The sequence below is a fragment of the Rhyacophila brunnea genome, unplaced genomic scaffold (genome assembly GCF_057557595.1).
Source record: "Rhyacophila brunnea isolate RB1 unplaced genomic scaffold, BYU_Rbru_1.0 scaffold_23, whole genome shotgun sequence".
Taxonomy (NCBI): Eukaryota; Metazoa; Arthropoda; class Insecta; order Trichoptera; family Rhyacophilidae; genus Rhyacophila; species Rhyacophila brunnea.
Window position 1 is genome coordinate 1,210,905 of NW_028232893.1, and position 12,071 is coordinate 1,222,975.

General features: G+C 34.8%; 1 protein-coding gene across 1 annotated transcript in view; it reads right to left on the bottom strand.

Moving 5' to 3' along the window:
• Positions 1–8,241: 8,241 nt before the first annotated feature.
• The window catches only part of LOC147069322 (chymotrypsin B-like), a 41,842-nt gene continuing 38,012 nt past the window's right edge, over positions 8,242–12,071 (bottom strand). Inside the window, exons 6-7 of the mRNA XM_085950735.1 lie at positions 11,494–11,638; positions 8,242–8,450 (exon numbers count right to left, since the gene is read on the bottom strand). Of these exons, the coding sequence (XP_085806861.1) occupies positions 8,242–8,450; positions 11,494–11,638 (354 nt within the window). The remainder of the gene's footprint in view (positions 8,451–11,493; positions 11,639–12,071) is intronic.

The following is a 12,071-nucleotide window of genomic DNA, read 5'->3' on the forward strand; positions in this document are numbered from 1 at the left end:
AACGTATCCATTAGAGGTGGGAAAACTGGTCGATTTTGAAGACTAAGTATACTTACTTCTTCTTCTTCTTCTTCACCCTGTCACGTCCCAACATTGGGGCATAGGGTAAGCACAAGTTGGCGCCACTTCCCTCGGTCCATTGCAAACTCCTGCGCCTCCCGCCATGTCAAATCAGCAGCACGTAGGTCGCTTTTGTAGCACCGCTGCATGGTGAGGGAGGGCCGGCCACGGCGACGGAACCCTTGGCAGAACCCTTGGCGGAACTCTTTGGCGGCATCCGGAATATGTGTCCCAGCCACGTAAATCGTCTCTTCGTGATAACTTCAATAACCGAAGGCTGTTGTGTCTGCTCACGAACTCGGGTGTTTGTAACGCGGTCGTACCAATGTACCCCTAAGATTCGGCGGATACATCGATTCTCAAAGCTCAAAAGCCGAGACTCTTGAAGCTTAGTAAGATCCCATGTCTCACAGCCATACAGGAGCACAGGTAGCACGCACGCGTTAAAAAAACGACATTTGGTCCTCACAGAATACAGCCTTGACCTCCATGCGACTCCAAGTTGGTTGAACGCAGAGCCCGCCACACCTACTACCATACTTACTACCAGTATAAAAAAATACTTCTCACTAAAATACGTACCAACCTAGCTGCATTAAGTATCTGATCGTCAGAAACTAAATATCTAGCTATTTCTTTTATTCAACGAACAATTCACAAGATTTAAGAATGTACTACCATTCTAATTATTGAACATACATAATTTTGATTATTAAATTAAAGTAGATACGTATTACTTCAAGTAGCTTGATTTAGAAGAGCGCTGATGAGTGGGTATTAAAAGTGGCCAATAATTAAAGTTTATCGCAATTAGTATGTCACTGCGTAATATAGAAGTAATGCGCGGATGGGACGTAAACCGGGAGATGCAGGGTTCGATTCCCTGCCGGGGTGGCTTACTTTTTTCAAAAAGATTTTTTCTATTTGTTATAATATATTTTCTCAGAAAGTTTTTTCAAAATTATGTATGTTAAATATCTAGCGTTTTTTCAACACATTTAAAGCTGTTGGATGCATAAACAAGCGCTAGTAAAAACGCCACAAGCCAAATGCAATTTTTGGAAGCAAGATGACTATCAAAAAATGCTAGATCTGCCAATGCTGCCATTACGGTGCAATGGTTTCATGATACCACAGTTTTGGACGGATCAAACAAACTAGAGGTGGGAAAACTGGTCGATTTTGAAGACTAAGTTTAGTATACTTACTACCAGTATAAAAAAATACTTAGTATCGAAACTTGTTCCAAAATACTTACTAGTATTTGGAATATTATAAATATAGAGCTTTTGACGTGCAAAGCTGTGTCAGAGCTTTTTAGTATCCATTTTTACACAATCACGCATAAATTCGCTACAAATGAAATAAGAAATCAAACAAATTACTCTTTTATTAGTCTGTAAAACAGTTTATTGCATTTTGCCGCAAATTATGTTTTAGGGCAGGGCTTTCCAAACTATGTTCCGCGGATCACCAAGTGTTGAACCTGAACAGGTGTTCCGCGGCCATTTGGAAAGGTTTTATCCACTGCAACACGTTTCTTCTTCTAAGTAGAAGTAAAATAAGTAAAACTAAAATATTTAAAGAATCTACTTCATATTGAAAGGCCCACTCCACTCATGTTTATGATGTCAAGTATCTAGATAGATCATGGCTCCCACAAGGGAGGTTGACAGACCTCTAGCCTGGGAGCCTGGGCTTACGGGGGGGGGGAGGCGTGAGAGATCGACCACCAGGTGAGATAAACACATATTACAAAAACATGCACCAATAGTAAAAAAATGTCACCTACGGCGCTGTTTCACTTCAAGCATACTAGCATTAAATAATATGTGGTTTTGCCATACTTACAATTTTTGATTATTGTCGATATTTGACAGGTCCATAATTGTGCATATCATCATAAAAGTGGGTGTATTAAAAATACAAAAAATTGCTGAAAATACCCTTAATTTTACCTCGAATTGCTTTGGAATATGCAACTGTAGATCGTCACATTGCCTTTAACCTTTACCGATACCCTTTACCTTTACCCGATAAGTAGGGGGCCCGCCAAAGATCCTAGCCTGGGGGCCCGCATCGGGATGTGGGGGCCATGATCTAGGTACAGGCGGAGGACCATCTTTTCTCACACCGTGCGCATGAAAAAGATGGGGTATATTGTTTTTAACTGACCAGCTGACAAGTCTTGTCAGTTTAACGACAGTAAAGTTGCCAAAATTGGCAGAACGGTTAGCTGCGCTAATAAATAACCTACAATATAAACTAAGTGTTCCGTTAAAATTTCCGGGTTTGCGAAGTGTTTCATTGCAGAAAAAGTTTGGGAAACACTTTTTTAGGGAATGAGCCGTGTTTGCAAATAGTAGCCTCATATATTATATTACACGCAACGCGGAAAGACTACAAAGGAAACAAATAGATACTTTTAACTAGAGCAGAAAATGTCGTAAAACAAGTTATGGAAATATATTGTTAGATCATAATATTATGAATATGAAATTGATAATAAAGAAATGAATGCTGATAACTATATCTTTAAAACCAGAGACATATGATTAATCAATATTTATTACTTATACATAAATACTACAATTTTTGTAAAAATCTCAGAAACGGATGTTAGCCACTTGCTCAACCTGTTAGGTCCCAGTGGCGAAGGATAGAGGTAAGCTGTTAAGATCCGAAATAAATAGTGCACACTAAAATTTTTAAATCATATTTATTTATTTTCATTGAACTAAGAATACAATTCTCAGATGGTGCTGGTCAGTCTTTAAAATTCAATTAAAGCCTGCCTAGCCAAACCATAATATTATGTAGTTTAAGTATACTATTGGCGATTCGACAAAAATAGTGCTCACTTTTTCAATCATACCTTTGTTTATTGTTTATGTTTATTACAGATGGTGTTGGTTAGATTTTTAAATTCATTAAGCCCCGCCTACTCCAAACCATAATCGATAAAAAATATTCTTCTATCTATAAAATATCTAAAATTATGTATAATTTAAAGGCATAATTTTAGATATTTAATAGATAAACGAATATGTTTTACTATTATCTACTATGGCTTGGATTAGGCAGGGTTTAATTGAATTTTGAAAATTAACAAACACTATCTACACATTGTAGTTTTAGTTCAATGAAAACAAATACGTATCACTGATAAAATTTATTGTGTACTATTTTCGTCGGTGTTTTGTAAAAAGGGCCAATCAGCCATTTTGGCGAAATTGAGATATTAATGAAAACACAATAATATGTACCTCACTAGCTTTGTTGTGTAAAAACGGACAACTTGTATATCCAAGGGAAAGTACTTAAAAACGATAATCGTAAGGGCGAATATCCACTTAGTGTTATGAATAAAAGGCGAATGTGAAATATTAGGCCTTTTAAAATAAAATATGTCCTAAAGTAGTGGTAAGTGTTATGATGTAAGGGCGAATATACGATATTCGCCCTTCTTGCATATCCACCTACATATCAATGTGACCATTGTTAAATCAAAATTGTCAAATTCGCCCATGGTCGCTATCATTCGTGTCATTTTACTATTGACAAAGCGTATTGGCGGGATTGTTTTTAGAAGTTTCCTCAATGTAATTTATGGCTCGATGACATTAAGCTACTTTACAAGCTGCTTGTCATTGAGTTTAAAAGCGGGTGAGTCAGCTAGTGCGATTGTGATGATGACACATAAAACTTTTCACTCGCTCAGAAACCAACAAGCTAGCGATTTGAAACCGTCATTTTTGGTACTTGACAGGACGTATTGAGTAGTTCGTTTTTTTACCGGCTGGTTCGCCACTATCGCTCTACTGCGCATACGCAGATCGGCTCACACGCCAGCGTGTAACGAGTAAAGTAGCCCAGCTTTCAAATTTGATCGGTAGATTGTTTAAAATCTGCTTATTAGCTTGTTCAATGATGACACTGGGCAAGTTTACAAGCAGAATGTAAATTTGCTAACAAGCAGCTTGTAAAGTAGCTCAATGTCATCGAGCCATTAGTGATAAAAGAATGTTTAAGTTGACAATTTGTTAACAATAGTTTGAAATATAGTTATTTGCTTTTTCTACTAACTGAACAGCATTTGTATTCAATATTAAGTATTCATCGAGTGATACAACATACTTTACCTCAAAATGAGCAAGAAGTAAGTTTTCTTATTTAATTTTTCGTATTGTACAATTGTTAATTGGTTTCGTTTTTTAATATTGTAATGTTACATTGACATATTAATATTGTTTGCGTATATATACATAATATACCTATTGTACGACAACATCTTCTTGGCTACGTGAAGGAGGGCGCCGTTTTCGACTAAATGGGAGGAGCTTGTTAGTTTATAATGGATGTGTAGTTGAAAATGGAAGGAGCATGTTAGTTCACAGTTTTAGCACGTAGCCAAGAAGATATTGTCATAGAGTACTTAATAATATTATATTCATTCTTTTTAAAAAAATCGGTGTGCGTACTTATGTACGCGCGTTAGAAGTTATACTTTGGCGTAACAAAACTTGCGATAACCTAGATTCTTCTCTTCGACTAGCTCTTAATTATCTTGTTAAATTACACTCGTAAGAAAACGGGCCGCTTATTGAAGCGCCGTTGTTTTATTTCTATGAATTTCAACTTATATTAACTAAATTATATAATTGTTATTATCGTTGTTTTTATTTTTAAAGTAACAACTGCCACTATAATATTTAAATAGTTTGTTTACGTAATTGCAAATGGCCGACAATAATAAATTCACTGCCTAGGCATCGGAAAAATTCTAAACTATAATAATTATTATACTGTATAATCGTCACGATTGAAGTATCATACTGTGGCGTAAAGGTAGTGCTTTCGGCTGATAACCGAACAATCGGTGGTTCGAATCCAATCTAGTGCGTTTTTTTTCGTGTGAAAAAATAAATTATGTGTTACATGTCACACGCCAAAAATACACTCTGATCTGATTTCCCAAACGCGCTAAAAGAAGTATAACTTCAAAAATGTGTTGTACTTTACCGCTCGTAGGCATGTTTTGACACGTAGATATTATTTATATAACGATTCTGACACGCCTAAAATTACAAAAAAGTAATACATACTCGTTATTTTATTGTATTTCAGATCGTATCGAGGACAAGAGATAGTTAAATTTGTTCAATTCAAATTAGGTGTAATTACTGTAGAAAGATTGAGTGACGCTACCGCTATCCACACTAATTCGCTGGCGATTTTACCTGAGAAACCTTAAGAAATCCAATCCAACGAAACAATTGCTGTCTCAAGTGATCACTTTTGTCAAAGTGATGAAAATGATTTGATTTTGGACGAGAAAACAGGGAGCTTTGTGTCCTCATTTATTTGTAATGATTGTGGGTAGAAATATCGTTATAAAAGTAAATTAAAAAATCATTTGATTAATAAGCATGAAAAAACACATTAACATAAAATACCGGAAATCTGGCTATGAAAAGAAAAAAAACAACTGAGAGCCGCTGGAAAAGAGTATAAAACTGCGACGGGAAATGTTGTTCAACATAGGAAACGGTTTAATGTTTTCTGCAGAAAATGTACATATAAATGCAGTGATACGAGTAGATTTTCGGTGGAAGAAAAGGACTTGATTTTTGGGAAATTTTGGAAACTCAGTGAAAACGATGGCAACCAAGATCAACAGATATTAAACTATTGAATATTCCAAAAGGCAGCGTGTAAACAATATTTCACATAATTTTATTCATTTTGTATCTTCAGTCCAGTTAATTTGTCCTTACTTAATAAAAAATAATCTGATGTTCCATAACTATTTTGATTAGGTATAATATGCCTTTTAAGGACAAAAACACTGTTAATTTTCACTAGAATATGGTTTTAATTTAATTTAACTTTCACTATTATATTTTTTTGTCTTCTAAAAGCTTAAATATATTATTATAAACATAATAAAATTACTTTAATTATAATTATTCCCTAATAAACCCACACATTCAAGGGCGAACGTGCAACTGTTTCGTATTTTTATCACACATAAAGAGCGAATATCCATTTAAAATGTTTTTTCTGACCTTTTTATACAAGTTTGTATATTTTTTTTACATTATCAAGACAGTATTTCCTCTAAGCTTTATTATGTAGTTGTTAGAAATTTATAATCATCCATAGGTAATTAATAAATAAATGTCAAAAGTTAAAAATTCTCCTCCTGTAAAATAGCATTTTGGTTGATTCGCCCTTTTTACAAAACACCGACGTAATTATGTCGAATCGTAATAGCCTACTTCTACCCTTTGCCACTGTTAAGTCCATACTCCAAACACACATTGAAAAACAATATTATGTGTATTTGTAAGACCCAGGATTCGAACTTGCGACCTACGACATTATAAGCTGACGCGTCAGCCCATCGTGGAAAATAGTAATTATCCTTAAAACACTGATAAAAATAGAAAAATTATTGTTATAGTATGAAAAATAAAAAATCAATCAAACCATAAACTCAATCCTTCATAAGTTTATTAAAAAGGCGATCTAGTCAAGTAAATAAAAGGTAATAATTGATTATATATAAATTATTTTGACTAAATTTACTAAAAAACTGGATTCTCAAAAATAATGGAGAGCAATTTTATTAACACACATAACATAGATAAAATAATCACAAAAACGTACATAATATTATAAAAAAAACAATTCGTTTTCCTTGTTGGTGTGTAGGATTTTCCATATTACGTATTAAAGGAAAATATTTTTTATTACTTATATACTTACTTAAATCAGACATAATAATAATAATATGTAGTCTGCAGAATTTTTTTAAAATTAAAATCTATATTACAATTAGGGATTCCAATCCCGGGATCCCAAACTATTTTCGATACCTATGAATCCCGGGATCGGTAAATATAATCCCGAATCTTTCGGAATTGATTTTTTTTATCAATTTTTAAGGAAAATAAAATAAAAACTAAAATATAACAGAAAAAATACTTTTAATAACTAATAACTACATTAGAAATAAACTGAGTTTGAATGAAAGTTGCCAATTCATTTTATTTTATCACATAAATTAATAAAAATGAACAATGCTTCGCACTTTTAACAAAGTAATTCCACCATGATCTCATACATTTTAAGGCAGTTTCATATTTGGCTTCTAATTAGATTTATGAAGCGGAAAGGCCATACACAATGATTTGCTTTACTATTTTAAATCTTGCTAAGCAATTTATTAAGTCTTTACTATCAGAAACAGCAATCTCATACAATATAATATGTAAACAATAAACACAATATTGATTTTACGAAATTTTATGAATTTAATGTAAATCGTTTAGATTTGTAAATAGTTTAACATAAATTAAAAATTCCACATAATATGTACGACATCGGTAACATCCGTAAAGTGAATTTGAAAAATAGAATAAATAAATCAAGGCACATTTAGTTAGACGTTTCACCCATTTATACCTAACCTGTCTTCTTTTTATAGAAAGTAAACCATTGAGCACCAGAAAATGCTATTCTGGAGATTACTTCGGGCATATTATTCTGAATAATGTTTTAATTAAGTACCTAAATCTTTAATTTTTTTCAACACAATATGTTATTATTTATTTTATTGAAATTGTATTTTATTTGTTATCTTTACATAAATAAATAAAACTGTTTTACTTTCACATTATTATTTATATTACAATATATTTAGATTTATTTTAACTGATTTTATCAATGTTATTTGTATACATAAAAAAAATTATATTAACTATGGAAAAATGCCAATCCCGGGATTGTCACATTGTAATCCCGAAATCCCGGGATCAAAATTTTTGCTCGGGATTGGATTCCCTAATTACAATAACGCATCAAAAATTTGGATCCGACAATAATACGTCTGACATCCCCGCATAAACCATTTATTACCAATCATTTTTTACTATTCGAGCAAATTTGTGATGTACGTTTATTTCAGTTATCTGGTCTACCCGCCACGCCGGCCCCCCCTTGATCCCGGGCCACCAGGCTAAAGCCCTGTCACCCTCCCCTTTCTGGGGGGCTATGATCACGAGTAATGCTTATAACGAGCAAATTCAGTCGGTCCCATTTTCCTCGTAATAACTAATTTTGACTGTAGTTTAAATTTAGTTCTAGTCGCCGACAGTACATAATATCATTTTGAGACTAGTGTATAGTGTTTATGATTTGTCGAAGCCATGGCGTGTATTTAGCAGCGTCCGTGTAGACAACGTACTGTGAAGTATCGCAATATCCGTGGCTCATATTTGTGAGGCTGACAGATACGATTCCTCGCAGCGCCCAGGAGTGGTCTTGCAGGAGGTACAGTCCACCACCTGAGTCACCATTGCACGGACTGGAACCGTCCCTCTTCCCTATAAACAGATTAAATATTAGATATTAACAATTTCTGCGCAACTACGGCTAATGCTCAAATTACATTGGCAGATTGCGTCTGGCCCAATCGTCTGCCACGATTGCCAAAATCTAGTATCTATGGTTTTCCGGGATCGTGAGCAAATAGGAACAAATTCTATTTCCGTCTGTCACGATCCATTCATTAGCAAGCGAAGATTACCGAGAAGGTACGAAAATATCCGAACACGTGCCCGCTAGGTTTGACGGCTAAGTTTTGACGTAAAATTGCGCGGGAAAACTGTTCAGTGTAGCCACTAGGGATTCCAAACCCGGGATCTCGAGCTATTTTCGATACTTATGAATCCCGGGATTGATAAACATAATCCCGAAACTGTCGGGATTGATTTTTTTATCATTTTTTATGGAAAATAAAATAAAAACGAAAATATAACAGAAAAAATACTTTTAACAACAAATAACTACATTAGAAATAAACTGAGTTTGAATGAAGTTTGATTTATACCCATGTGTAAGTTGCCGATTCACTGAAAAGTTCACTGAACATAAAAATCGTCACATCTTAAAAAAAAGGATTTTCAAGGCTCATGAATCGAAATATTCAAAAATGACATTTGATTAATGTTTCTTAGCGTCCATTACATTTTTAAATACTATTTATTTTGCAAATATTCTTCTACATAGCTCAACAACAGTTTTTGTCCCTTTTCTCAAAATGCCGTTTTTTGATTTTTGTCACTTTAGAAATACATGTGCGATATGTGGACGGCTCAATGAGGTCACATGTACCTGGAGTGCGAGCAACTTTTTACGTGCGAGTCAAATCGCGCCATCTGGACAAGGCCTTGCAATAGCGATGCGATTTGCTTGGAGATCGTTTCTAATTCGACGTTCCCATGTCGAAATGATTCATAGACTAATATTAAACCATAATAAGTTAGGTCAAACACTAGTTGAAGTGCAGAAATTTATCTCTAATGTATTGAGTTATTGTTGTAGGTAGAAGGTAAAATGGATGTAATTGGATCAATTATATCCAGTTTACACGCGCATGGATTGACTGCTGGCAGTAGGGGAAAGGTGTACAAAATGGCATAGCGAGGAAAAACGAACTATCGCTCTACTGCCGAAATGGTGCAGTAGAACATGATTTAACTTGTTCAGAAACAATCCATGCCACGTCCTTCAAATATTCAGCTATATTTAGTTCACTCAAAACAGTCATACAAGGAGGTCATGCAGTGGAAACATTTTTGAGCTATACTAATATTTTTGCAGCTTGTCATCAAAAGGTAATATTACACATATTTTATATATTAAATAAAAATATTAAAAAGTTGCTAACGTAGCAATTATTAGTGTTCATGTTCGATATGAATTTATTACAATTACTGAAGTGTAAAGTGCCTTTTTAATGAATTTCTAAAATCAGCTGATCGAGGGTAAAATGGCATACACAATGGTAGGATAAATCGGCATAGTCACAGAAAAATGTTTCTGAAAAACATAAACAAAGTGTCACAAAAAGATTGGTGATCGATTCGGATACTGAAGACATTCTACTGTCAGAAGAAGATGATTGTGCCTGTATTTATTGTAATAAGATGTACACAAGATCTAAAAATGGAGAAACTTGGCTAAGATGCATGAAATGTGGAAAATGGGCTCATGCTGATTGTGTTGGTTTAGATAAAAAAAGCAAAAATATTTTTCTGCGAAGTTTGTTTTCCGTAAAACATGTCATTTGAAATTATACTTATGTTCCATTTTTGATAAATATTTATGTTGTATGCCATTTTTTACACCAGAAGGGCTTAAAATGGTTTTTAGCTATACATTTTTATTTCCTTTTTTTTACTATCACTTTTGTAACATTTTGTTAATATAAATATGCCAATATATTAAAAAATAGTGTTACTTTACAGTCATGCTCCATTTTTATAATAAATTACAATATATTTTCATATTCTTTTTCTCAATAAACAAAACCCCGTGCCATTTTGTACACCCTTCCCCTACATATTATCGCGACCATAAAAAAATGTACGTGTAAACAAGTATTATCCTGCAGTTGCAAGATTGCATGCATGAATCAAAAAAAAAATCGGAAACTTCTGAATTTTCATGCGACAGCTGGGATTTTTTCGATCTGCGCCTGCTCAGTAGAACGATAGTGGCGAACCTGCCGGCAAAAAAATGAACTACACCGCGGAGAGACTCATTTTGAAATTAACCTATTTTCACTACCTGTCAAATGACAACATCGCGTCTTTCTTGAAGAATGAGATTGGAGAGACGGTCCGAACTTTTACGTGTAAACAGTTATTGTCGTTATTGAACGTGTGACCCATTGTAAATATTTGGGTACATGGGTCAACGAGAAATGGGGCCAGTCTCAGGAAATAAAAACTAGAATTGAGATAGCAAGGAGCACCTTTCTCAAAATGAGACGCCTCCTTAGCAATCGAGATCTTAACCTAGGTCTGAGGCTGCGTATGGTACGTTGTTATGTTCTCTCAATTCTTTTCTATGGTATGGAAGTATGGACGCTAAACCAAGAGATGTCACGGAGATTTGAAGCTTTCGAAATGTGGCTGTATAGACGCAACCTCAAAATTTCTTGGACTGACCGGGTGACAAATGTTGAAGTTCTCAATCGAATGGAGAAGGACCGAAAAGCTCTACGTAGTATCAAAACCAGGAAAATACAGTACCTCGGCCACATTATGAGAGGACAAAAGTACAGCATTACCCAACTTGTCATTCAAGGAAAGATCAATGGTAAGCGTAGCAGAGGACGGTGCCGCATTTCATGGCTTAAGAACCTCCGTGATTGGTACAAGTGCAGTTCCACTGAACGGTTTCGGGTAGCAGGCGACAAAGATAAGATCGTCTTGATGATGGCCGACCTCCGCTAGGGGATGGCACAATAAGAAGAAGTTATTGTCACGATTGTTTAAAATACACAATATTGGTGCCAGTAAAAACATGCACGCGGCGGAGGCGCTATTAGTTATAAATAATAGATTTTCAATTTTTTACCTGCGCATAGCATTGTATCAGATGTGATTTCTTTGAAGTAGCCGTGAGATTTTCTGCAGTCACCAGTGCTAACGATGGGAACCTCCAGCATCATAGGTTCCATCGTGTGCTCAATACCAGAGTCATCACGACCCCAGCCAACTAACTGAAAGTAGATGATGATATTTACTAGCAAAGTAAATAAAGAAAGCAACACACATAAATAGTAATATGCCACACAGAAGTGAAACTACATATTATATTGTTTTTAATAATTTACTTTTCACTCTTTTCAATTTTTTCGCAATTTTTACAAGAGACAAAAACCCATTTGTTCTACAAAAAAATGGTTTTTGTCTCTCTTGTAAAATTTGCGCAATACAAGATAAGTGTTGAGATTGCGCAATTATTGCTGTTTGTATTTTTTTTATTTTTCGGGATTTCGGCCTTCGGGATTTAAGCATTCGGGATTTCGGCATTCGGGATTTCGGCCTTCGGGATTTCGGCTTTCGGGATTTAGGCATTCGAGATTTCGGCCATTCGGGATTTCAGCATTCGGGATTTCGTCCGGCACCCGAAATTAATCAGCAGTTTTAGCC